General features: G+C 42.3%; 2 protein-coding genes across 3 annotated transcripts; one reads left to right on the forward strand and one right to left on the reverse strand.

Moving 5' to 3' along the window:
• Positions 1 to 2,857: 2,857 nt before the first annotated feature.
• Positions 2,858 to 12,019, reverse strand: LOC124142809 (ankyrin repeat domain-containing protein 66-like). The gene is made up of 4 exons (XM_046511477.2): positions 11,794 to 12,019; positions 6,788 to 6,952; positions 5,653 to 5,881; positions 2,858 to 4,737 (listed from the first exon to the last, which is right to left on the reverse strand). The coding sequence occupies exons 2-4, from the start codon at positions 6,930 to 6,932 to the stop codon at positions 4,635 to 4,637; spliced, it is 477 nt and encodes a 158-aa protein (XP_046367433.2). The 5' UTR covers positions 6,933 to 6,952; positions 11,794 to 12,019; the 3' UTR covers positions 2,858 to 4,634.
• A 2,937-nt stretch (positions 12,020 to 14,956) lies between these two features.
• Positions 14,957 to 26,799, forward strand: LOC124142817 (E3 ubiquitin-protein ligase RNF14-like). 2 transcript variants are annotated; one of them, XM_046511490.2, is made up of 11 exons: positions 14,958 to 15,160; positions 15,669 to 15,767; positions 17,379 to 17,514; positions 18,300 to 18,537; positions 19,778 to 19,888; positions 20,906 to 21,088; positions 21,502 to 21,601; positions 22,061 to 22,207; positions 24,179 to 24,372; positions 25,078 to 25,231; positions 26,449 to 26,799. In XM_046511490.2, exons 1-11 carry the CDS (start codon positions 15,083 to 15,085, stop codon positions 26,656 to 26,658), a joined length of 1,650 nt encoding a protein of 549 aa, XP_046367446.2. In that variant the 5' UTR covers positions 14,958 to 15,082; the 3' UTR covers positions 26,659 to 26,799. The 2 variants fall into 2 exon arrangements, with proteins under 2 accessions (XP_048256260.1, XP_046367446.2); XM_048400303.1 differs by lacking the exon at positions 15,669 to 15,767 and having other exon boundaries at positions 14,957 to 15,160.
• Positions 26,800 to 27,156: the final 357 nt, after the last annotated feature.

Consider the following 27,156-nt stretch of genomic DNA (forward strand, 5'->3'; position numbering starts at 1 on the left):
TCATCTACCATAACATCAAATTGTAAAATGAATCTGTTTGTAAGTGAATGCAATACATTTTCACCTTGTTTGGATGACATCGTCGACGGAAACCTAGCCGAGCAGACGACGCACTAAGGGACGTAACTCCAATTTCTTGCCACCCGGGCTGATATCAATCGCCCATTGAAAATGCCCTGAATGAGATGAAATACGGGTCTGGTTATTACTCCCCCTCTGATATGCCCGTCTTAATGTTAGCGGTGTTGACTATCCCACAACGGGATTGTGACCGTCACAGTTAGCGGTGTTGACTATCCCACAACGGGATTGTGACCGTCACTGCTAGCGGTGTTGACTATCCCACAACGGGATTGTGACCGTCACTGCTAGCGGTGTTGACTATCCCACAACGGGATTGTGACCGTCACTGTTAGCGGTGTTGACTATCCCACAACGGGATTGTGACGTCACTGTTAGCGGTGTTGACTATCTCACAGCGGGATTGTGACGTCACTGTTAGCGGTGTTGACTATCCAACAACGGGATTGTGACCGTCACTGTTAGCGGTGTTGACTATCCCACAACGGGATTGTGACGTCACTGTTAGCGGTGTTGACTATCTCACAACGGGATTGTGACGTCACTGTTAGCGGTGTTGACTATCCCACAACGGGATTGTGACCGTCACTGTTAGCGGTGTTGACTACCCTCTAGTGTACAGTGCATGTAGTCTATCTCGTAACAGGGTTATGACCGTTACTGAAAGGAGTGTCGACTAACTTCAGTGTAATAGGGTTCCCTCCTACTTTAAAGAGAGACTATGTGCAGGCAGGTTTATAAGCACATAGGGAACCAAACACTTGTCTTTGTCGTGATGAGCAAACGGCTTAAAATACTCGACTACCCCGTCCCCGATTAAGTGGCTTCGACAGTATATAAAATATTTCGCAACATCATTCGTTGTTTTGCTAGTTTCACTATGAAAGTGAATATACATTTGCTGTGGCATGATAGAGTGATTATCAATGGTACGTCACCACACTATTAAAAACCACATGATGGCACATACTCATTAAATGTCTAAAACATGCTGGATATCGTTTTATGTAAGCCTTCAGTTAACCGTAGTTGTTTAATGTAAGGTTCCTACATTCAAGGCCTCAGTAAAGCTTTCAAAACGCTGTATGGTAGACATGCGGACATTTCCAAGTTTGACGCATCAGTGACACAAATTGTGTCCGATGCAATTCCTTATTTTACCGTGTTTTTTTAGGTGAACAATTGACTTGCCTTTGCATGTGTCTTAGGTGGGTGTCACCGGTTGAGCAGGACACGCTCACCTTTTGGCGAACACCAGGTGTTATTTCTATTTCATAGTGATTCAAAAACACATGCTCATTGTATAGTCGGAATCGTACAATCGACTTATGAATATGGAAAGGGTTTTGTCGCTTGTGTTTACAAACGTGTACCTCTGACTGACAATAGGGAGCGTGGCCATATAAAGTATTTAGACTCTAAGACAGATAACTACTATAAAGCACACTGGTTTAGTATTGTAAAATAAGTACAAACGTGTTAAAGGTGGGTAGTGGTGAGGTGAAATGGGGTTTAAGCTTCGCGCCCAAGATGTTTGCACTTATATAGCGACGTGCATGCACGTGTGTGTGTGTGTGTGTGTGTGTGTGTGTGTGCTTGTACTAGTCCGGACTAATGCCGATTTTATATTGATACCATGCCACAGTTTAACATGAATACCTCACTCAGACACAGTATACTGATACCGAGCGTCAGGCAGGGTAACAACAAGTACCGGGGGATCGAACCCTGACCCTTCCGCTCTATCACCAGACCACGGAGGCGGTCACACACGTGTTATAATGACATGTTTTATAACTGATGACCTCTCGGTTACCTAGACACCAACGCTGTCGATGGACTCGACATAATGACGCTACCCTGTTGACATTGATGACATGTGTCGGCCCATTCCATTGGTCTCCAACAGCGTCAGCTATAAAATCGATGGTAGATTGTTAAAATGGGGTGAGAACATATGTACTGTGAATCTACAAAGTAACATATTGCCAAATAAGTATATCATCAATTCACTATTAATACTTATGTATCAAGCGATACAATTCAAATATGGTCAGCGATTGTGTTGCCGCCAGCGTGACGTGTGAGTCTCTGTTATAAAACATTGACCAAGAAAACGTAGCGTACACTTCAGTACGTTTGAAATTGATTTACATTAAGTTATCGTCACCCATATATTAATTGTTATGAATGCCCTATGCCCACAGTTCGTGAATTATGCATATGGACCAAGAATAGCATGCACATATAGCTTTAAAGAGCGCGTACAGGAAAGCATACATATATATAACCCTGACAGCAGCAGCCTGTCGCCGTCGGCACTTTCCGGTTAGCGGTTTTAACTCTGGTTTATATGTCCGTGATCCAGCTTTATCACATACGGGTTACACAGCTATTACCAATATTCCATAAACCAAGAATGGGGCTCACACATTGTGCCCGTGTAAGGAATCGAACCTGTTTGTTTTTTACTTGAGCTAACGCTTCGACCACAAAACTACATTTGTCAAAGCACCATCAAGTACCGCAAATGTCATATATATAAAACCAAACTTGTCAAAACGATGCACATGTAGGAAATGGTACCGTCCGGATTAACGGGGTTTCACTGTACTTTCATTAAAATAATCATTTTTGAATAAAATAGAAAAATCTGAAATTCCTTAAATTCCGTATTCCTCAAAATAAATCACTATATGGCTGATAAAATGTCGATGTGACCTTAATTTTCAAATCGCCCTCTCATTCAAAATAATACAAAACTCAATTAAAAATATACATAAAATCTATGTTTATTGTATTCATCACGGTATAAACTTATATTTACAGATAATTCCGTTATGCTGATGCTATATTTTCATAACAATATCTACCACAACAGCATATGATAAGGCCAAGGGATATGAAGCTATATTTTCATAACAATATCTACCACATATAAGATAAGGCGAAGAGTTCACTACGCGGTTTGCTGCAGGGGATATAAAGGTCATCTCAGGATAAATGCACTTAAAGGTCACACACGCACGCGCGCGCGCACACACACACACACACACACACACACACACACACTCTCTCTCTCTTTGGCAAGCGCTTGGGTTTTGGAAATAGACCTGGGCTGCATGACTTCGACCGTTTTCGAGAACCCGGTTTTCTAAAAGAAATGCTTATGTTGAGGTTCTCTCACTGACCGACTCCACGCTACTTACATAAACGATACATCACATCATTCTTGGTTATCTTAACTTGCCTCGACGAATGGACGCTTCTAAAACTACCATCATTCACAAATGTAAATCGAACGGTTTAATTTAAATTTGGAATGACATTTTATGAATGAAATTGATCTATTGTAATGCTCGTCTGTATACAACACAACATTCGTGCAGATGGGCCCGCATATGCTAGAAACTGAAAAGTTCGCCACTGACCACCAAAGACTGACGGGCTTGTCAGTGACTGAATGAGTAGATCCCGGCCAGTAACCGCCAGTGTCACATTAAGCTACATTTACTGTATTTTGTTCCATGTCAAGAAGTTAATTAATTGTTTCCTGGCACAGAAGATTTCTAAAAAACGTCTTCAGCCATGCATAGTCAATCTGTATCATAGACCGATGCAATAAGTCTGTGGTTTCACGCCGCTTTAAGCAATATTCCAGCAATGACACGGCGGGGGACACCAGAAATGGGCGTCACACATTTTACCCATGTAGGCAATCGAACCCGGCTCTTGGACGTGATGAGCTAACGCATTAACTACTAGGCTACCCAATCGCCCCCCCTTTATGGTGAGAGAGAACAGGCGGTGATTGAAATGCCAGACAATAATATACATGTGGCCATAGTAAGATTCAAATAGACTTATTCACATACATGCAAACATTCATGAACGCGTGACTAGCCGTTAATATTTAGATAGTAAGCAGGATAAAGCTAATATCATCAATCACTCACAGCACAACTGAAAAGTCACAATGTCATAGTTGATATGATACCGGTTTGAATATATTCCAATCAGCATAAAGTGTCTCTGTTGGTTGCCCTCAAAGAGAAAGTCGCGATAGAAGTGGTAAAAGGTCTTAAAGGGAAACTAAAAAGGGTGCCCATGGCCAAGACGTTGTGATAAGTGAGTGAGTTTGGTCCAGTTAGATCATGGCGTGTCAGCTTAATGTGGAAGAAAAACCCGAAGTGTCTACCACTTTGGTGAAACCAACGAGCACGAGTATGGTGCTGACAAACCTGGAAACATAATGGGGACGATCCGGGACTCGAACCCTCGACCACAGGTGTATGGCGTGCCAAAGGGACGCAACTCTGCACAGCGATTTGCAAGCCTCAGACTACTGGGCCTCGAGTGAAATTCAGACATCGACAGTGTGTAAGAAGAGTCATCATCAACGACTAGAATGACACTGCAAGTTTGTCAGCTTTGGTCTGCAGTAACGGACCACTACCTGGAATGTTTAGTTAATCTATCTATCGGGTGCACTTTTAATTCTTTTGAGTCGTATTGTTAATTTGGACGCATCAGCAGCGGAGTTATCAACGTCTTCACTTGCCACTGCGACATCGGTCGTCATCGTCGTCGTAGTCGTCATCGGAGTTGTCGTCAATGCCCAACCTATCCCTCCTCTCTTTCAGCTCCGCTTCAGCTCTGCAATTCAACCCGATAGGAACAGTGCGAAACGTTATAATATTTTATTCTCAGGCACTCGGTGTCATATTTTAACACAATTTTAAAGAAAAGAAAACGATTTTCCCAGTTGTTATACAATACAGGGAGGCAACATTCCAATATTATTACTTTATTATTTATAGATATTTGCATTAAAGGTTAACTAACTATGTTTGTTTTGTTTTTTGTTGTTTAAAGCCGCTCTCAGCAATATCCTAGCTATATGACGGCGGTTTTTAAATAATCGTGTCTGGACCAGACAATCCAGTGATTGACATTATGAGCATCGATCCACGCAAATGGGACAAGCTGACATGCATCAACCAAGTCAGCGAGCCTGACCACCCGATCCCATTAGTCGCCTCTTACGAAAAGCATAGTCGCCTTTTACGGCAAGCATGGGTTGGTGAAGACCTATTCTACCCCGGATCTTCACGGGTAGGTACTAACTATGACTTACATTTCATGACAAACGTATCAATATGAGCTTTAACACCGTTTGCCACGAAAATGATGCGATGGTTGTATCAAGTAACTGGCACCAACACAATCTTCAGAAAAAAATTCGCTCAGCAATGATCAGTTGTGAGTGAGTGATTCATATTTGCGACGCAGTCAGCAATGTTCCAGCTATGTGAGGGCAGATGGTCGAGTCTGGACAGACATACCAGTGACTGATATCATGAGCACCGATCAACACCGTCACCCATGGCAACCATCTAAGCACCAATAGTCGGCTCTCACGACAGGCAGGGTATACTAGGGAGCTATACCTCATAGAAACTCCAATGTGGTTACGCTGAGGGTGATATTATACGGTTACCGAATATGCAGCTTTGATAATGTCAGGTTTTACTTATGCACCACGACCCTACTAAATGATGTAGCACCTACTGTTTCAAGTATTTAATGCAGTCTTTGTGGTTGTATATCGTCGCTATCCGCAGGGGTGTGTCGCCGTACTTGTCTTTTCGGTCTATTGGAATGTTTGCGTTGTGAAGAGCGCGCAACGATGTCAGTTTACCAGTCTCTGCTGCACAGTGAGCGGGAGTCCAGCCTGTTTCTGTGCGTGAAGAAGCCTTGGCCCCGTGCTCCAGAAGAAGGCGGATCCCCTCCCCAAATCCTATACAGAGCAGTGGTAGGTAGACAGTAAGAAATTAAGGAAGACATTTGAAGGGAGTTTCATTTTGACACATAAGCTGAAGGGACGAAGAAACCCATGTTTTTGTGGCTAAAAATGAAACATACAAAAAATGGTTATTCGATGGTGATGTATGTGATAACGGTATCATAGTTGTATTTTGGACATTAAGTTCGCAGTACTTCGGCGAAATGTTATCAGCCTAGTAACGTTCATCTGCCCAAGGCAAGCGTGTCCGCTAGTCTATATCAAAGCCTATGTTTTTTAGTCGAAGCAGTTGACTTTGATAATAAGGGTAGTGGACGCTCTTGGCTCTGGAGTACCGTTTTGATGTTGATAGTTTATATCTATATAGTCAGATCGAATTTTCAAGTGTATAATTTCTTTTGTCCTGCTGTTTATATTGCTATCCATCCAGTATTTATACCATTTAAAGGGGGCGAGCCTGGGGTCAATTGGCAGACCCAGCCAAGTTGATTAAAGTCATCACAAATACCTGTATTTGTCTGCTACGTCAAATGCTATTATGAATATCAATCCCAGCAGTTGGGACTGTCCAAAATTACACGAAGACAATGTACAAGTTGCACATATTACAACACAAAGATCTAGAGCATAGTCCCCTTAAATACCAATACTGATGGTCAACAACAACTGATTTATGAATATAAAAACTTCAATTTAATCATACGAATAACCATTAGTCGATAATGATTAATGCTACCAATAATTCGATTTTAGGAAAGAGTAAGTTCAATAGTTTATGTCAATAAAAGGGTGTTCGATATCAATACTACTGAGATCATATTACTTCTCGGGATAATCAATGATAAAACATGAAAACAATGATGTGGCCAAATGTTTCTTGGAATCAACTGATTTGTGTACCTTTAGTGCTCGCCCAGTGCATGGCAGTCATGTTGTGCCAGTCTTCATCTTTCAAGTTGACGTCAAACTTGCCGCTGCGCAGGTACTCCTCGAGCGTGTCGTAGTCGCTCACTGCCGCAGCCTCGTGCAGCTCCAGGCCCGCCATCTTGTCTACATCCGGGACATCTGTGTACGGAAAGTTCGGGAATGAGAGAGTGAGGTTGTGGCTCATTATTTTAAACAAAACATGACATAACGAGCATATTTATCCGTGTCGTCGAGGTTAGAAGATACCCCACAATGATCCACTTGTAAAAGAGAGATCACACACATAAGACTGTTGTATTTTCGGATCAAAGGTTTTCGGACATCATACGTTTTCGGACGACCATGTTTATCGCGAGTGAGGTTGTGGCTCATTATTTTAAACAAAACATGACATAACGAGCATATTTATCCGTGTCGTCGAGGTTAGAAGATACCCAACAATGATCCACTTGTAAAAGAGAATTCACACACATAAGACTGTTGTATTTTCGAATCAAAGGTTTTCGGACATCATACGTTTTCGGACGACCATGTTTATCGCGATTACTCGCGCTATAACAAGGGATGTGGCGTCACACAGACATTGTAAATACTCAGATGATAACCTGTTTTTAAGATAAATTCGTAGTTTATAAGTGAGCGAGATATTGTTCTCGTTATTAGAGAGAAAACTATGAATGTTCCTTAAGCGTCCGAAAACCCATAACACGGGGACATATGTATGTTAAAGATAGGGAAGTTTAGATAGTCTTAACGCGAAGAATAGTTTGTGCCCATGGACCCAGACTATTCTAGACCAGAGTTTCGCCAGTCCAAGTTCTGACCTCGTTCACTGTATCCGACTTGGGTCTTCCAATCTCCATTTACCCTCGATGTTTACTGAAGACTAAGTTAAACCGGTATGTCTACGGAGAGAATGAGGCTGGTGACGAAGAACGATGTTTCCATGACTTCCCGGAATGCCACGAATGGTCACGAACGGAGACGAATGACTATATAACGGGACATGCATTGATCTCAGCTGAGTTGCCTGCATGCGATCAATAACAGTGTATATATCGATTTATTTCTGGAATCGCCCTCAACTCGGATAACCAGTTCCCTGACTGAGCATCGATCTCCCATACCAGCTGATCTACCGTCCCGCTTTCTAAGGGGAGACAACTCGGGGTATGACAATGGAAGGAACACGAAATAGGAATTGTCCGTTTTATGCTTACTTAGAATTCGTAGATACATATGTTTTCAATCATACTTTGTGTTGCAAAATCAAACTGAAGTTTAGAATGTAGGAATAGCCACCTCCATTTGCACTTACAAATAGTATTGTCTTCTAGTCTCTATTTCATCAAAAGTGACAATACAGTGTTCTATTATTTTCGCACGGCATAAGAAGAAAAGCAAAACTCTTTGAATCTGTCATGATTTTATTGAGTGTAGTGTGGAACCATATGGAATGCAGCATTAAATAGAAAATATTCTCATTATTACCAAATTCTCGTTTAAATGTCCTCTGCAGCTGCTATATCAAGCCTTGGGATCGATTGTCTACATGAGTTCAGTTTGTGAAGCTCATTCTCGACGAGAGTGGGTAAAATAACGTTGTCGTGCCACATTCAACAATACCGTAGCAATGTTAATAAAGCGATAAAATCATGTCCATGATCAAAGGAAATCTCTGCTAAAAACAAGACAACCAACCGTACGATTCCGGCGTTATCATTATAGGTAGTGTTTATGAAGCACTATCTAGTGGCGACCATACCCACGGTGGCACACGTCACAAACACATGCAAAGGCAATTCAATTGTTCACCTGAAAAGACACACACACGGAAATATATGATTCAAGTCGAAATAGGGAATTGCATCAGATAACATTTTTGTCACTGATGCGCCAAATTTGGAAATATCCTCCATACGTCTACCATAAAACTTCTTGAAGGCTTAACTAAGGTCTTGCATGTTGTAACCCTGATCAAACAAGTTTGGACCTTTGCACGACGACCTGTAAATTTAGGGAAGGAGGACCGGTGGATAATATTGACGGCATGAGCATCAAACCACACCGGCGGGATAATATGACACACAAACAGACTGGCAACACATACATGTAGCAGACCCGTGAAGATCCGGGGTAGAATAGGTCTTCAGCAACCCATGCTTGCAGTAAGAGGCGAATATGCTTGTCGTTAGAGGCGACTAACGGGATCGGGTGGTCAGGCTCGCTGACTTGGTTGATGCATGTCATCGTACCCCAATAGCGCGGATCGATGTTCATGATGTCAATCAGTGGATTGTCTCGTCCAGATTCGATAATTTACAGACCGTCGTCATATAGCTTGAATATTGCTGAGTCCGGCTTTTTAAACAACAAACAAACACAATACATGTAGCAACTTCCCAATCCCCACGGCTGTCACGATAAGCATTGAGTACTGAGTCCCTGTAATGACCGCGTTCACTCACTCCGATATCTACACCATTAGATATTGCTAGTTATATATCAATCCCAACTGGTCTATGTGTGATCAAAGGGGAAATACTCGTCATGATATTTATGACTTCAGCTAGTCCCCATAAGTCCTTCAGTGGTAGTGAAGTGCATCAGTCAGCAAATCACCTCTATCACGTCACACACGCCACGATGTTGACATCTCTAGAAACAAGTCTCAAGTGTTTAAAGAAGAAATGTAGACCTTTTCAGACACCTGTTGAAAACCGAACCACAAGCCGACAAAAAACAACAACTGCATATAGACATATTTACCACTAGGCATGTTCATACATCAATATATCAAAATAGAGGCGGTACGATAAGGTCCTCTGCTGCCCACTGGAAATGTCAAATGCGGAAAAGCTGCGGAAAACTTTGAAATGTTGGCGTGAAACTTAAATAACATGTTCAAATGGCTGACAGTTAGCCTTTTTGCCTTTCTTACGTGAAATTTTCAGCTTCTGACATAGTCAAATACACAAATATGCTAAAACCAGTGAAAATGACAGATCTTTTAGAACTTCAAGCGAAAATATACGCATGAACAAGTCTGTGATCCAAGATGAATTGTTTTACCATATGTTAGTGATGGTTTTTTTAATATAAAATAATATATTACATCTGAAAATCTGCTCGGATCGAAGACTGGCTCATGTTCAAAAAGAAAGAAACCGCTTCAAGAAAACCTCTAAAATCATACTTTTTTAGAAAAAGTTATCCTTATATCGATGCATTTAGTGTCATCAAACATGCAATTGTTGACATAAACAACGTTTAGTTCTCATTCATATGAACACATCTGATAATTTTCATAACAATTTCTAAAAGGAAGCATGGCCCTTATCCAACCCATGTCAGTATCTACGCATGAGGATGCTTATCCGTTAGTCATGGCGGTGCTCATGTATTCGGGTACACATCATTATCATTACTATACGGGTATAAAAGTACACGGGGCGGTCGGGTACTCTAGTGGTTAAAGCGTTCGCTCGTCACGCCGAAGACCCGGGTTCGAATCCCGACATGGGTACAATGTGTGAAGCCCATTTCTGGTGTCCCCCGTCGTGATATTGCTGGAATATTGCTAAAAGCGGCGTAAAACCAAACTCACTCACTCACACTCACTATAAAAGTACAAGAGAAGGTTTTATGAAAATATTTTATTTTACTGACTATCGAATATTGTTGTTAATCATTGTTATCCCACTCGACCCTGATTAATCTGCCGAGTACTAAGGAAAAGCAGTAGCAGCAATAGTATATAGTATTGTGAAGCCTATTGGGTTCCTCTTTAAAACATCACATCGTCTAAAAATACTGACAAATACAGTGAACAGTCGACGACAATGGATCAACTCTAATCTCCAGAGGGGCGATGGGGTAGCCTAGTCGTTAACGTGTTAGCTCGTCACGCCGAAGACCCGGGTTCGATTCCCGCCGTGATATTGCTGGAATCGGGATCGGGTGGTCAGGCTCGCTGACTTGATTGATACATGTCATCGATCCCAATTGCGTGGATCGATGCTCATGATGTCGCTCACTGGATTGTCTGGTCCAGAGTCGATTATTTTACAGACCGCCGTCATATAGCTTGAATATTGCTGAGTGCGGCGTTAAACAACAAACAAACAAACAAAAAACAATAAAATAAATCGTGAATGAGGATGATTTTACACCGCCTTTGGCAATATTCCTGCAATATCACGGCTGGGGAGAAATATTTGTTTGTTTGTTGTGTAACGCCTCACTCAGCAATATTCCAGCTTTACGACGGCGGTCTGTAAATAATCGAATCTGGACCAGACGATCCAGTGATTGACATCATGAGCGTCGATCTACGCTATTAGGATACGATGACATGCATGAACCAAGTCAGCGAGCCTGACCACGCGATCCCGTGGGTCGCCTATTACGACCATGTATTGCTGTAGACCAATTCTATTCTAACCCGGAATCTTCACGGGACTGAGTTTCATACATTGTATCCATGTGGGGAATCGAACCCGGGCCTTCAGCATTAAGAGCGAATGCTTTACCCACAAGGCTACAATATCACCCCTGGAGCCCACATGGTAAAAATAAAATTTAAAAAACTACACTGTCTGAAAGTATGACGTCAATAGTAGAATAGGAAGGTACACATACCTACAGATATATACTCTCTTGGATACACATTCAGCGTACAGGTTTTAAATATCCCTACAAAAATATACCTCTTGCATCTTTTCTTGTGGTAAATACGGTACGCACTCGGGTAGGCGAAGCGAGGCGTATTCCCCAAACACGTTCATAATTGTGTTGGTTCTATGTCAAATGGACCGCGAAAGTATTGACTACATAGCAGTCACGACCACGTGCACTATGTGGAAACAGCGAGTCGAGGCAGGTCGTCAAACATGCACACATGTACATACAGTCTTACAGAAATACATGGATCCAAATACGGCTGTCGGGGTTTCAGGTGAATAAACTGCATATCTTACCTGGGCAGGTGTGGAAACGCTGTGGTAGTTCAGCTGCCGGCGTGGATTGTCGCCACTCGAACACTTTACCTTTCCCCTGTTACAGCTGTAAATCAGATACTGCCAACATCATCGTCCCGTCAAGTGTCTATATACTAAACCTAAAGTGGGCCCCCTAATGGCGAAATGACTTGATCAAGTCCTCAACATTTCACATCGCTTCCCTCGCAACCAGCATAGACTCAAACCGGTACCAGAGCGTCAATTACTGTTGAATCCGGTTTCGGTGTGGGTATACCGGTTTCAGATTGATTATCATTGTAAGATAAGAAATGGTTACCGACAGTGGAAGCCAAACCGGTTTGTCCAGTCGCGCCTGTCAACAAAGTCGCTACTTGAGTTTGAAGCGATCGATTTAGTTCGATAGCTCTGACGGACGATCTTTGACCTCCAAGCCACTATACTTAATACCCTGGTTCACATGAGAGTCAGGCGGGACTGTGCTTTGATAAGAGATTACAGGGTGTTTATTAGGCAGGAAGTTACCAGTAGAATATTTACCAGGTAAATATGGCTCTATGCAGTTGTCACGTAAACGGGTTAGAAGTTAAATTGATTAATACTCTGCGTATTCGCCGAAAACGAATTTCAAAACACAGGCTTTACTTCAATCCAAGAAGGGTTACATCATTTGTGTCCCAAACCACGTGACATTTTGGAACCAATTTGTGAGACATGTTGGTGCCATTTCAATTTCGACACTGTACCAAGTTGTAAGACAAGTATGTGTGTGTAGCGAATTGGAATGTTAAATACTGCACCCACATAACGACTCGGAATGTTAAATACTGCAACCACATAACGACTCGGAATGTTCAATACTGCGACCATGCATTATAGCGACTCGGAATGTTAAATACTGCAACCACATAACGACTCGGAATATTAAATACTGCACCCACATAATGATTTGGAATGTTAAATACTGCAACCACATAACGACTCAGAATGTAAAATATTGCAACCATGCACCATAACGACTCGGAATGTTAAATACTGCAACCATGCACCATAACGACTCGGAATGTTAAATACTGCAACCATGCACATAACGACTCGGAATGTTAAATAGTGCAACCACATAACGACTCGGAATGTTAAATACTGCAACCATGCACATAACGACTCGGAATGTTAAATACTGCACCCACGTAACGATTTGGAATGTTAAATACTACAACCACACAACGATTTTGAATGATAAATACTGCCATCGCGGAACGACCACATATATCTCCACATGCGTGGAACCACAAGCACTGTTGACAACATGATTACGCTGTATTGTATGATAAGAAAAAATCAATCTAAATCTGGCCGAAGGTGTTTTACTGCTTCTTTAGTGATTTATCAAAAGCGTTTGATTCTGTCAAGCATCCTCATCTGTGGCATCGTGTCATGAAAAACGGACTCCACGGAACCGTTTCTACGCAACATGTATTCAAAGTTACAGCTGTGTTTATGAACAGAGAATGGTCAAACTGATGTCTTCGAAGTTTGCATGGGTGAAGCCCATTTCCCGGTGTCCTCGCCGTGATATTGCTGTAATATTGCTGAAAGCGGCGTAAAACCAGACTCACTCACTCACTCACCTATATGTACAGCTTTGAAAACCTTCAACGGCGTGGTTCTGATAAAAATCGGATTCATCCTTTGTGTATACTTAACCTTCAATTGAGTCTTTTGTAAATTTTACATCTTCTAAATTAACTTTACAATTGTACAGATATCAAAATACATATTTAAAGCAACGAAGCTAAAAAAGTCACTTCATGAATATTAATACCATGTGTTTGGGTTACGTATGTGAATGTTTATGTACTGATATGTGGTGTGGCCTTGAAAACTGAAAAAAACCATATCACATATCATAACCACAATTTCGTATCTATCTAGGTAAGCATAGTTATCTATGATAGCATGTAAACAACAGCGAATCAGGTCATTAAGTTAGACCTATGCCAGTTATTTCACTGAAATATCGGAAATAATTATCGGATGTAGATGCGATAAATTCTTCATAAGGCCAATTTTGATAAAATAATCTGATATTTAAATAAAGCCGTGAGAATGGTGTATGCTACCACGCACAAGAAACTGCTGTAGTCTTTAGTAAACGCACATTTGTTTGACTCGCGAGTGTGCATGGAAGGAAACGAAAGTCAGAGAACGCGGCGTTGTCATTTTCTGAGCATGCATGGGAGTTAAAAGTGAATGACTTTGCAAAATACATGGACCTTTTGGACTTACTCAATATGTTCACTTTAATAATCCATTTCAGTATTGATAAAAGCATAATTCAAACTTATCTTCTCTCGTTTAGAGACCGACCATTTGATATTCTGGTGCGGGCCTGGGATTTTAGAGAAAAAAATATGCTGTCCAAGAAAAAGCTTAAAAAAACCCATTTCACTTCAGGCTGTCTAAAAAAATAATTGTCAGCTAAAAAAAATACATTGTAGCAAGATTTTTTCTTAAATATTAAGGCTTATAGTTTTATTTTTATTTTTAAATATCTGGTTTTGCAGCTGTAGCTAAAACACATCTAGTCGGATATTGTTTATTGTTTACGATATCCGAGTCCCCTCCAGAATATCCAACGGTCAGTCCATTACATGCACTCAATTTAACGATGCGAAATAAGCTACATAGTGAAAATATGCGACAACATTTTCGCTCGAGAATATAGATCTATCCAAAGAATTTCGCTAAATATAATGAAATATTTCAGATATTGACTTGACACCTGGTGGTGATTGATAGCCTAGTGGACCATAGCATTGATAGGTAAAACACTAATTACGAACGTTACTTAATTGGACGTTTTAATGTCTCTGTTGTCACCGTTCACCTCAATGTTGATGAAACAGCTGCGAAAAGGCGTTCCGAATGTACACTTAGAAAGGGAGGATCGATTCTCCAACGTTAGTACGCGAAACGATGAATTTCAACAGTGGCTTTGAGCTCCATGCATATAGAACATTCCAGCACTGCCCCGAGCTCACGGCCTATCACGTGACTCATCTCGCCTAAATGATTGGTTCCTCGGATTGTTGTGAACACTAAACACGCACATGTCGGGCGATGTGACCTATGTCCTAACATTGTGCAACATCTGTCAGATAGATATATGTCACGAACACGAACCTTGATCACTTAGACTATGCCCAAGATGGACGTACGCAGGTGATAAAGGTGGTGAATACACTGGTGAAGGAGATATCTGTACATTTTATTTGTGTTGCATTTTATGGCAGAGGGAGGTATACGAGAAAACTATCACAATGGCAATCTTTCACAAGAGAACTTTCAGGAACAAAGTGACGAGGTACGAACTTTCAGTGTCTTTTCTCTATTTTGAAGAAAACAATATTTTCATTAGGTAGTGTTATGATAAATATTTGATATCAGGTTCCATGACTGTCTCCAATGTGTCTTTCCACCTTGATATTGCGGGAATATTGCTAAAAGCGGCGTAAAACCATACTCACTCACTCCCCAATGTGTTTTTCGTATTTCAATATGTGTAGCAGGTCAAGGCTTGTACTATTTAAAGAACATTACATATTATCTTATCTTCCAACTTTTTTTGCAACTCTTGGCGTTTTCTTTGTTGAATTTGGTTATAAAATGTCAAAATGGGCGGCGGCAAATACCAATATCTGTACAAGTATCACTTGTTCCCATGTTGTATTTTCATGATTTTCATGATGAGCGACACGCTACATGAGTGAAATAACCTTCAACGGAACTGTAAACCCCATTTCACCTTCACCTGTCATTAGCTGCATATGTAACCTGTAATTGTGACTCAAAGATACCGCAACAATTGCTAGGTCCTTGCCCTGCAGTCCATATACGATGGCGCTGGTATAGAGAGGATAGAGATCCTAAGTACACCCACAGACGGAGATGGGGAATTCTTCGTCCTTCAAGTAAGTTCCATCGTATTTCGTTTTAAACTTTTATTGTTTTATTTCGTTTATTAGCTTTCGTAAACTCAATACTTAGAGTATAGGGGTTATCAATCATATAACTGTGGCGACTACCAGGACTGCACGTTTTTAAGCCCTGGGCTTAATAACTGATTTTGCCTATTGTAATGAGACTACATTTTATCCAAATTTAAGCCCAGGGCTTAATAGTGTCACACTGACTATCCAGAATATCACCTGCATTCAAGACCCAGTCTGCATTGTAAATGTGGAAACCTCAGCGCCGAGTGAGTGAGTATGGTTTCACGCCGTGTTTAGCAATATTCCAGCAATATCACGGCGGAGACACCAGAAATGAGCCTCACACATTGTACCCATGTCGGGAATCGAACCCGACTTCGGCGTGACGAGCGAAAGCTTTAACCACTAGGCTACCCGACCGCCCCTAGCAGCGCTGAAGTGGTGCAAGCTGACCATATAGAATGGTGAATATCCGTTATGGAAGATCAAATAATTTTTAGATTTAATTTAAGCCCATAGGCTTAAAGGCGTTTTATCTTAGCATTTTTAAGCCCATGTGTAAATAACGAGGGGGCTTTACACCGTGAAGTCGCGGTAAATCAGATGGGGTGGTCAGACTCGAATAGTTACAAGTCACCGTGATGTAGTTGGAATATTGCTGACTGTGGCGTAAAACAGCATACACTCACTCACTCTCACTCGCTAGTGCATATTGAATCCCTTAGATGTAGATGTAGCTATATTTGGAAGGCGGATCTCAGTAGTTTCCTTCTGCCTGTATCACCTGGTGTGTAGTGGGCAACAGATGACACGTGACTGGTCATCCAGTATTGGCATCAACCGTACTATGATATTGCTCAAGTGTCCTTTGAAGACGGAGGTACGGGTGGTCTATTGGTCTAAGGTACCTAAGCAGTACCAGGATCAGTTCGTCGTGGGTTCAAATCCCATTTTCGACTCCATAATGGCCCTTCCTCTGTTAGCCCCATATATGTCTCCTGGGTTTCCCAGGAGGGGTAGAGCAGGGGTCTAACGCATCGCAAATAATTGCGCCCCTTAAACGTGCCAGGATCCGCTCGTCGGCGGTTATAATCCCAGATTCGACCAGAATACCATCCTTGGTCTCGTCACCATACCTTTGTGCTTTCTTCTCACAATGACCTGACTCGCCCACGAGCTGAAGACATGTATCGACTAGACGACTACTGACATTTTATTTCATTTCGTCTCTAACTGAGCTTAGTTTTCATATCCCTGGCTATTTGAATTGTTTATTTGTTGTTCAACGCCAGACTCAGCAATATTCCAGTTATATGACGGATGCCTGTAAATAATCGTCCCATGCTGTCGGCGTATGATGACCCGCAATCATCCGAGTCAATTGAGTGATCATCATAGTCTGCAGGGGACCATTCTCTTCCGAAATCCCTACAGGAGTACCAGTTTTTCCACAATTCTTATTTAGTTTCTATGGCAACAATTTAGAAAAGACGAAAGGCTTGGATACAGCGTGTATTTTGCCTTGTGATTTCAGTTTGATCGAGGTGGGCGTTACCTTTGTTAAACCATATTCATATTACCATTTTCTAGCTCTCTGTTCCTGTGCACACAGACGGGCTGGCGGTGACAGTGAACATAGTTGTCACAGACAATGATGTGAGACAAAATCCAGCCGGGGAAATAACTCTCCAATTTGTTGGAAAGGATGTCCAGCTCGAGAGGACCGGTATGTATAATTTTGTTTGTTTGTTGTTTAACGCCGCGCTCAGCAATATTCCAGCTATATGACGACGGTCTGTAAATAATCGAGTCTGGACCAGACAATCAAGTGATTAACATCATAAGCATCGATCCACGCACCTGGGATACGATGACATGCATGAACCAAGTCAGCGAACCTGACCACCCGTTACCGTTAGTCTCCTCTTGTACCATTCTATGATACGCAGTGTACCTTTGGCGTACCATCATCCTGTGTTCGTTGGGTCGAATCCCAGAATGTCGTAGGCGTTTACTACTTTGGTTAAACCCGCGAGAACGTGTATGGTGCTGACAAACAAATGATCAACATCTTGGTGAATCCATGATTCGAAACAACAATCATTGGATCCTGGTATTACCAAGGGGAGAAAATATGCACTGTGAATGTCCATGTCCCTCTTGATAAAACATCTCGACTTAAATAGGAGATAAACCTATTCTGTTTTACATATGAGGTAGTTAGTCGGCTTTAAATGCCATTTGGCTGTGTTTTATCAACGATGAACCACCTCCAAATTTATAAACAGAATAGGTTTATCAGGGGACCCTTTTTCTTGCGCCCGTATTTCAGTGCAGTGATGCGGTAAGTAGTGGTAATCTCTCATTTACCGCTTCAAATGTAGTAAAAATAACCAATCTAAGTAGATTATCTTTCAATGTCATGGTACAATAATTAGCAACACTCACTTCCATCGACCAGCAGCAGTAGCAGCAACGTTATCATCACCCACTGTATTTCCCCCCCACCAGGAGATGGTGTCTGGACTGCATCCTTCAACGTGAAGTACTTACCTCCCCTTAGTCTGCAAGTGGTACTTCCTGCTACCTACCCTTCCCAGAGTTCCCCGGTGTTCACTCTGTCATGTGTGTGGCTGACAGCCAATCAGCTTGCAGCTCTGTGTGGCCAGCTGGATGTGTTGTGGCAGGAGACTGAGAATCTCCCTGTCATCTTCACCTGGGTTGACTGGCTGGAGAATAACATCTTCAGGTACGCTTGCCCATCAATACCATTACTTTGAGATGTAACTTACACCTGTTTTCAACTAAACGACAAAAACGTGCGGGTGATATATAGGCATGGTTATTGGTGTGTATTATTGTGCGAACTGACCTACACTTTGTCGAGCCTATGAGTCATTTACTATATAAGAGTGTATGTTTTTGTCATGGGAGACATTCCATCATTCTACATTTGCAACATGCGTCACCACTCGCCCCTTTCCGTAACCTGCAAGAAGACTCGTCCCCCCTATCGACGAATGTTATGTGCGAAAATACGACAAACCAATCAAAATGCGCGTATGACTTCAAGTTCTTTGGCCAAAGAATCCCTCAGGAATATGTTTTTTTTATTTTACGTATGTCTTGCATCTAAAAATATACCAAAGATACAGTTATATGTGTTCAATCATACTGTATAATACCGCATGTCCCGATGAACTTTACATTATATGATATATAGGGAAATATACGTGAATCATTTCGCAACGAGTTGACAATTCTTTTAGCTATGCCCCTTTGCGCTTAGACGGAACCCGGTCGCAAAAAGGCCACGAGAGGGGCACGAGTCGCTTTTCGGCTTGTCCCGGAATAACACGAGTTGGTCACAAATGACATTTGCACCACTCGAGTCCACTCGGCTCATTCCGCAACCTACATAATACCCCAGCAGCTGTGGAGTAGGGTGAGTGAGTATGGTTTTTTACGCCGCTTTTATCAATATTCCAGCAATATCATGGCGGGGGACATCAGAAATGGGCTTCACACATTGTACCCGTGTGGGGAATCGAACCCGGGTCTTCAGCGTGATGAACGAACGCTTTAACAACTAGGCTACCCTACCGCCCCTATGGATTTGGAATATTGCATGAAATCAAACATAACACATAACAGCAGGTCCCTCCGCCGCACATAGTTCCTATAACCTGACGGCCAGTTTCGAAGACAGGCGATAACATGCTTACAGACATTCACTTTGTGTGTCGATTTGAAGTCAAAAGCAAACGGAACCAGTTGTACTTGGTTCACAACTGTCACCATGTGATTGTCACGTGCATGAAATTAGTTCCAATATAGATTCCTGCCAGTGCTGGTCGAGGTCCTAATCTCCCTCCTTGGCATACGACTTCTAGGGGGGAGGGGGATGAATTTGATACAAACACAGATTCTTCATATGTAACGTTTTATTTATATGAAAATCACTAGATTGTTTCAATTTATTGCTGCAGTTTTCTGGAGCTTGGCAATACATTAGAGGTACCTTTAGGCAAGGTCGACAGTGATGAAAGTCGCATTGAGGTGAACACAGATTTACATCAGGTCGTAAACACAATGATGCAGTAAGTAAGATTACAGTACTACAATGTTTTTAAGGTAATTATCCCGAATGACTTAACCCTTTCACTTATACATGTGTCTTCCTTCATATATAGTTATACTTTGCTACAGGCCCACACGAAGATATTTGATCACATATGACGTTCATTAAAATGCAGCCGCCTCCGTGGTCTACTGGTAGAACGTCCGCCCGGAGAGCGGAAGGTCCGGGGCTCGATCCCCGACCGCGTCATACCAAAAGACGTTAAAAGATGGTACTTGTTGTTACCCTGTCTGGCGCTCGGCATTAAGGGGCTAAAACAAGGACTGGTCGGCTCGGAGTCAGTATAATGTGTTTGAGTGGGGTATTCATGTTAAACTGCAGCATGGTATCTCAGTGGGCTAGCACAATAAATCGGCATCAGTCCGGTCTAGTACAAGCAGACACACACACACACGTGCATGCACGTCGCTATATAAGTGCAATAATCTTGGACGCGACATTAAACCCATTTCACCTCACCTCACCTCATTAAAGTGCAGATCATCCTTCCAAATGTACAGAGTTAAAGAGACTGTTTGTTTAAATAAGTTGTGTAGGCCTGCTTATGACGTCATGATATCCATACAGAACGGCCTACTCACTCGTATGGGCTTTTACAAGACACTACCTGGCCAGTCAGATGGGTATGTTCTTGAAAGAGTTATGATACAATCCTTGACAGGCAAGAAGACAAGATGTCGAGGAGGTAGGAATCCGTCTCGACCCATATATGACCTAAAGAGCGATATGGAAAAATCCATGGTCAGTATTCTATGTGTCAGGGCCGTGTACAACAATACTGACCATGGATTCAGCCATACAGGTCTTCAGGTCACATGTGGGATGGGTCAGATTCCCACTTCTTGACCCTTGTGTAATGGTAAAATAATTCCACCTTCATGGACAATGAATGCCTGATATTATTTGTAAAGAAAGAAAAGCAATGACTCATTTTGTTAAAAGCTACCGAATATATAAGTATCTTTGGCATTATCAGGTACAACCGAACTCTGGACAACGCCGAGTTTCGCCGAAGTAATCACGAATGCCATGTGTGTTTTGAGGAGTTTCCTGGTAGCGAGTTCTACAGACTGGACGACTGTCTGCACCATACATGCCGAGGGTGCATGGAGGCCTATTGTCAACATCACGTGTCTTTAGGCACTGTAGAGGAGCTCAGGTCAGTTGGAGTGAGTGAGGGAGGGAGCGAGCGCGCGAACGAGCACCACATCCGGCAATATTAATATCATGGCCTCATTAAAATAATCTTTGAGCCACGCCGTCGAGATACAGTTACACACACTCAACTCTTTGACACATCGACCCGGCGCCATCACACCCTCCCACAAGACATCCCCCCATACTTCCATAGCCAATTGTCAATATACAGGAGTATTTCAATAAAACGAAGGCATTTTTTGCCCTTTTCATGCGGACCCGCGCTTGACAGCAATGTTTAAGGAGAAATGATTCACGGCGTCAACCAATCACACATTGTGACCATCCAATCCTCAGTCTCGCGACAGGCCTTGGATGCTGGGGAACTATCTTCTCGGGACGCCCACTTGAACTGCCTTATTCAATTTCTTGCAGATGTCCTGCCACCAACTGTGACGTCAGTGTTCCCCCCGACGTTGTTCATAGCGTTCTACCGGCGGAGGAGGTCGACAGGTGGGAGCGATTGCTTCTACAGGTAAGCACGGTATATAGTACTCGACCTTTCATGAGGATATTTCCATCGTTCGATCATAGGGGAAACTGTTTATACAAAACTTGAATGGTATTGGCCCAGAAGGGCGGAGTATATATTATGATAGACTTTCAGGACAAAAGACTATGGTGTCCGTCGTCCTAAGGTAGCAAAATTGGGGACTTGAACCCGGTCCTTTATTGACGATCTAACGAATTAAACACCCGTCTACCCATTTGTCTTCTGGCAGGTTTAGAAAACAAGCGATTTGAAATAATGACGTAGATAACCAGCTATACTTTCCCCTATCATCATACATAGGTGTCGGCATCCTTGAAAACACCTTATCAGTTTTCCAGGAAGTGCGGTGAAACTGACGTTTAGATATGTTTGTAAATTTCGCACGAGTAATTGATGAAATGTTCCTGTACGCACCTAAAGTTTGCTTCTTTCTATTCTTAGAAAACTTTGGAAAGGATGAGTGATGTGGAATGGTGCCCTCGCTGCAACAACCCCGTGATTCGGGAAGAGGAGGACCACTTGAATCTAGGTCACTGCACCACCTGTTTCTTCTCCTTCTGTACTCTGTGCAGGGACCCCTGGCATCAGGTGAGTGGGTGTGGCTGTGTGTGGGTGTGGCCTCAGGTGAGTGGGTGTGGCTGTGACTGGATGTGGCATCAGGTGAGTGGGTGTGTGGGTGTGGGTGTGGCATCAGGTGAGTGGGTGTGGCTGTGAGTGGATGTGACATCAGGTGAGTGGGTGTGGCTGTGTGTGGGTGTGGCATCAGGTGAGTGGGTGTGGCATCAGATGAGTGGGTGTGGCTGTGGCATCGGGTGAGTGGGTGTGGCTGTGTGTGGGTGTGGCATCAGGTGAGGGGGTGTGGCTGTGACTGGGTGTGACATCAGGTGAGTGGGTGTGGGTGTGTGTGGGTGTGGCTGTGACTGGGTGTGACATCAGGTGAGTGGGTGTGGCTATGTGTGGGTGTGGCCTCAGGTGAGTGGGTGTGGCTGTGACTGGATGTGACATCAGGTGAGTGGGTGTGGCTGTGTGTGGGTGTGGCATCAGGTGAGTGGGTGTGGCTGTGACTGGGTGTGGCAACAGGTGAGTTGGTGTGACTGTGTGTGGGTGTGGCATCAGGTGAGAGGGTGTTGCTGTGTGTGGGTGTGGCAAAAGGTGAATGGGCACCATCCTTTACACTCACCAAATGGGGGATTAAGAGCTCAACGTTTTGCATGTTATAAATTTAAAACAGACAGGTTTATGTACCAAACAGACACGATATCATTTCATCATTTTATTTCAGTACGTGTAAGCCGCATGCCTCAGTGTACATACACATGGCAATGTACAAACGAGCGTGCACTACATACTTGTAAGAAGAACATATAGACATTACATATAGTACATATTGATAATTGTATTTCAGATTGCTTTATAAACTAAGGATATAAGATCTTTTCACATTTGCATCGTGAAAAAATGCTGTTACTAATTATATTTGGACTTGGATTTGGAGATGATAGCAGTCGAACTTCTGTACGATATACATGCTTTGTTTCATTTTACATCTATCTTTCATTGGAACTGATATGCAGTTGAAACTTTCCTGCTTTTAGGCTTGAAACTGAGTGACAGTTATAGCGTTAGTTTAGTTGTTTTTTCCAATTTGAATAAAAACGAAACTTCTCCTATTGAAATCTAGTTTTTTAAATCATACTACGAACAAAAATATATTTGTTTAAAGTAGTACCTTGCAACAATGTAATTGTTTGTGTTAGACAAACATTTCAAGCGACTACTGCAATATTATACACTCCGACGTTATATGGTGGCAATATTATGCATCCTGACGTTATATGGTTGTAGTATTATACATCCTGACATTATATGGTGGCAATATTATACATCCTGACATTATATGGTGGCAATATTATACATCCTGACATTTAATGGTGGCATTAGTATACATCCTGGCGTTATATGGTGGCAATATCATAGATCCTGACGTTATAAGGTGGCAATATTCTACACCCTTACATTGTTGTAGTATCATATGTCCAGACGTTATATGGTAGTAGTGTTAGAGAGTTATGTCATGATCATTCCCGGTTATGATATTGCAGATTGCCATGCAGTATGTATTGCTGTAGTCCGGAGAGCACCGCAGCTCTTATATTCTCATATGTCATAGACATGCCATGTGGAGGTGTATATCTTATTTTATCCTTCGTAAGTATCCATAGGGATTACAACGCGGACTGCTAATAGTTTTCTTGTCATGCAATGGATAAGTGGTTACTTTTTTTCACATCTATATAAAATACTAAAATCTTGTTGAACTTGCAACACCACCTGCATTTTGAAGAACACCGGGTGGCGATGGCATTGGTAGCCAGGTCATGGAAGAGACAGTGTATTATTTGTGGGACATTATGTCGACTTCTGCCTCAAGATATTAAATTGTTTTCCCAATTTGTTTAGATCTCGTGTTAACTGGACATAACTGTCATTACACGTTGTCAACTGAGTAAATAATATCATGTGGTAATAAAACAATACAATACTGGTTCAATGTTTCAGGGTGAGGTCTGCACGACGGTGGAACAGAAACTAGAGACTGTGAACCGGAAGGGGCAATTGTCGTCTGCTAGCGAGAGGCGCCATTTTGAGGAGAAGCGACGGAAGCTGGAGGAGGAGATTAGAACCAAGACGAGCCTTCACAAAAAGACCAGGCTATGTCCACGATGCAGTGCCAAGATCGAAAAGGCAGGAGGGTGAGGTGCCATTCTATTTTCATAGAATAGATTCATGGAATCCTTCTTCATAGTTCACTCATGAAATTATGTGTATGTATTTGGGTGCAAGTTATTCAGGAAGAAATAAGTATACAGGTTTTTAAGATGTCTTATGATTTGCCTCAAGTCGGAGATCAGAGAAGTGTGTTGTAAATCTTGGCAGGCATTTACAAGGATCAATCCACAGCCCTTCAGTTTTGTAAAATGGATTGGAGTATGCTGCAATCTTACCGGTTGAAAAACGATGTTAAATTGGATTGAATCACGGAAATATTTTGAACTTTCACTGTGTAAGAATACTTTTCTCAAATTTTAAAAAACCCCGTGCCATTTGGACTGGCGAAATGACTACCACGTTGATTAAAAATTAACTTTAAAAATGTAAACGTATTGATTTTAATCAACACATATGCAAAGGGGCCCCGGGGGTAGCCTATCGTGGTTAAGGTGTTCGCCCAGGTTCGATTCCCCACATGCGTAGACATACAATGTGTGAAGTCCACTTTTGTTGTCCCCTGCCGTGGTACTCCGACATTGCTAAAAGCGGCGTACAACCATACTCATTCACATATGCAAAGAATCACTGTAACAGGTGTATAGTTTCGTATGGGGAGAATGACAGTTATCACATGTATTCTTCAGTAAGTGACCGGGATAGATGATCTCCGGACCTCCTTGTTTCAGATGCAACAGAATGAAGTGTAGATGCGGCACCAGCTTCTGCTGGCTATGCGGCCTTGTGATCAACAGCTATCGTCACTACATGGCGGGCAACTCGCGCTGTAGTCTCATGGACATGACGGAGTTAACTCCCCTCGTGGGAACCATCACTCCTCAGGTATGCTACTTGGGTGTGGGAGCAACCAGTTGATTTTCAGGGCAGCTTCCCGAGGCAAGGTCTTCAACTGACTTCAGAAGTCCAGTTTCCACTCTTGTCGAACTAGGCTGGAATGACCAATGGCTTTTCGAGTTATGTCCCTTCAAAGTCGAGTGATGTGCTTCAAACACAATGGCGGCGCCCAGTCAAGACAACCTGATCGATAATTAAGAGATTGTAATAAAACGGCATGAAATCACGTGAAGACCTTGATTAAAAACATAAAAAGAGATGCACAATATCTGTCGACGCCCAGTTGACGGTACACATGCTAAACAAACCCTGCAGTCGACCGAAATCTGCACGTTAAAATCCATGTTTACGAACCGGGTGTCGATTTCGTTACGCGGTTTTGATTGGACAATGCGTCGACTCGTTAGTCCAGCCAAAATGTAACTCCGGAATTCCAGCCTAGTTCGGGAAGTGGGACAAATGAGCTTACACTCGACATTAATTTTGTCTCCATAATGAGATTCAAGTTATATAAGTTCCTCTGTTTTCAGAAAATGATAAAAATGACTTTTGCTGCAGATTAAGATGCAGTGTTAAAATGTATCAACCTGTTCCATATTGTAGTGAGTGAGTGAGTATGGTTTTACGCCGCTTTTAGCAATATTCCAGCAATATCACGGCGGGGGACACCAGAAATGGGCTTCACACATTGTACCCATGTCGGGAATCAAACCCGGGTCTTCGGCGTGACGAGCTAACGCTTAAACCACTAGGCTACCCGACCGCCCTCCATATTGTAAGTCTTCGGTATGTATGCAGACATTTGTGAAGTGGTTATCTTTGTTGACATTGTAAACTGTTGACTACAGGTCCAGGTGAGCTTCAGTGCCGTGGATCTATGTTTTGCAATGTAATTTGTACTGTATTTCCCCTAATAAGCTCTCTGGAGCACATTATTCAAACAAGCACCCAAATGCGGCGGGTAATGGAGGCCCGTCGGCAATTAGAGACCGGGCATGTAATACTTTAACTACGATGTTGCATAAACTACAGTCACTAATAAATTGACATATTGTGTTTTGGTACAGAATTACTGTAATTTATATCTTATTTTTAGTGTTTTATGCATCGTATCCGTCGCTGATTGGAGGTTGGCGGCTTTTAGAGGTTAAATGGTATATAGAAAAATATGGTTACCAAATCAGTTGGCCTTTCTCTTGTTCCAGAACGTGGACTATGTACAGACTCTGATTGGTGCAAAGATTAGGGAAACAGTCTCATGTCCAAATTGTCGCTACAAGAACGTCAAAGTTGATCGCAACAACCACGTACGATGTCGGTGTTGTAACACAAACTTCTGTTACGTGTGCGGAATGAAGATTGTCGGGGTCATCACTACTCATTTCACTCAAACCAGTTGCCCCCAACACTCCTGAGTGAGTGAGTGAGTGAGTGATTGAGCGAGTTGGGTTTAACGTCGGCGTGTCAGCTTGGTGTGGAAGGACACTCCTAGAGCTTATAATGCACACTTTATTTACAAATGTAATATCTTTGACAATAAAGATTTTTATTTTTAAGCAGCGTTGTATAGATTACCCTCCGCAGTTTCTCAATGCATTAGCGTCATCGTGCTCGGTAACTATGAACAACCTACGTGTGTTCGTTGTTTAATCTCGCAGTTAGCAATGTCCCAGCTAAATGACAGCCGCGTGTGGATAATTGAGTCTTGGTCAGGCAAACTAGCAGTCCCACAAAGCTTTGTTTAGGCGACATTCAAATAACCAAGTCTGACACACAATCCATGTCGCCTCTTACCACAAGAAACAGAGTGAAAAGGACTTACTTACTGTCCGTGCGGGGCTAATATGCTGTCTATTTCAAGTAATGGAACCATGTCAAAAACTGAAATGGTACAAACTTGTCTCAATTAGGTA

This window comes from Haliotis rufescens, unplaced genomic scaffold (genome assembly GCF_023055435.1).
Source record: "Haliotis rufescens isolate VD_foot unplaced genomic scaffold, xgHalRufe1.0.p SCAF_2, whole genome shotgun sequence".
NCBI classification, from domain to species: Eukaryota; Metazoa; Mollusca; class Gastropoda; order Lepetellida; family Haliotidae; genus Haliotis; species Haliotis rufescens.

Bases quoted from the DNA above. Each gene is read 5' to 3' on its own strand.
- LOC124142809 (XM_046511477.2), bottom strand. From the start codon at position 6,932: ATGGCGGGCCTGGAGCTGCACGAGGCTGCGGCAGTGAGCGACTACGAC. The intron at 5,882-6,787 runs GTACACAAATCA...TGCTCTGTATAG, and splicing joins GCACTGGGCGAGCACTAAAG to GATTTGGGGAGGGGATCCGC. The intron at 4,738-5,652 runs GTAGGTGCTACA...GTTGAATTGCAG, and splicing joins TGCATTAAATACTTGAAACA to AGCTGAAGCGGAGCTGAAAG.
- LOC124142817 (XM_046511490.2), top strand. From the start codon at position 15,083: ATGGCAGAGGGAGGTATACGAGAAAACTATCACAATGGCAATCTTTCA. The intron at 21,089-21,501 runs GTCAGTTGGAGT...AATTTCTTGCAG, and splicing joins GGCACTGTAGAGGAGCTCAG to ATGTCCTGCCACCAACTGTG. The intron at 22,208-24,178 runs GTGAGTGGGTGT...TCAATGTTTCAG, and splicing joins GCAGGGACCCCTGGCATCAG to GGTGAGGTCTGCACGACGGT.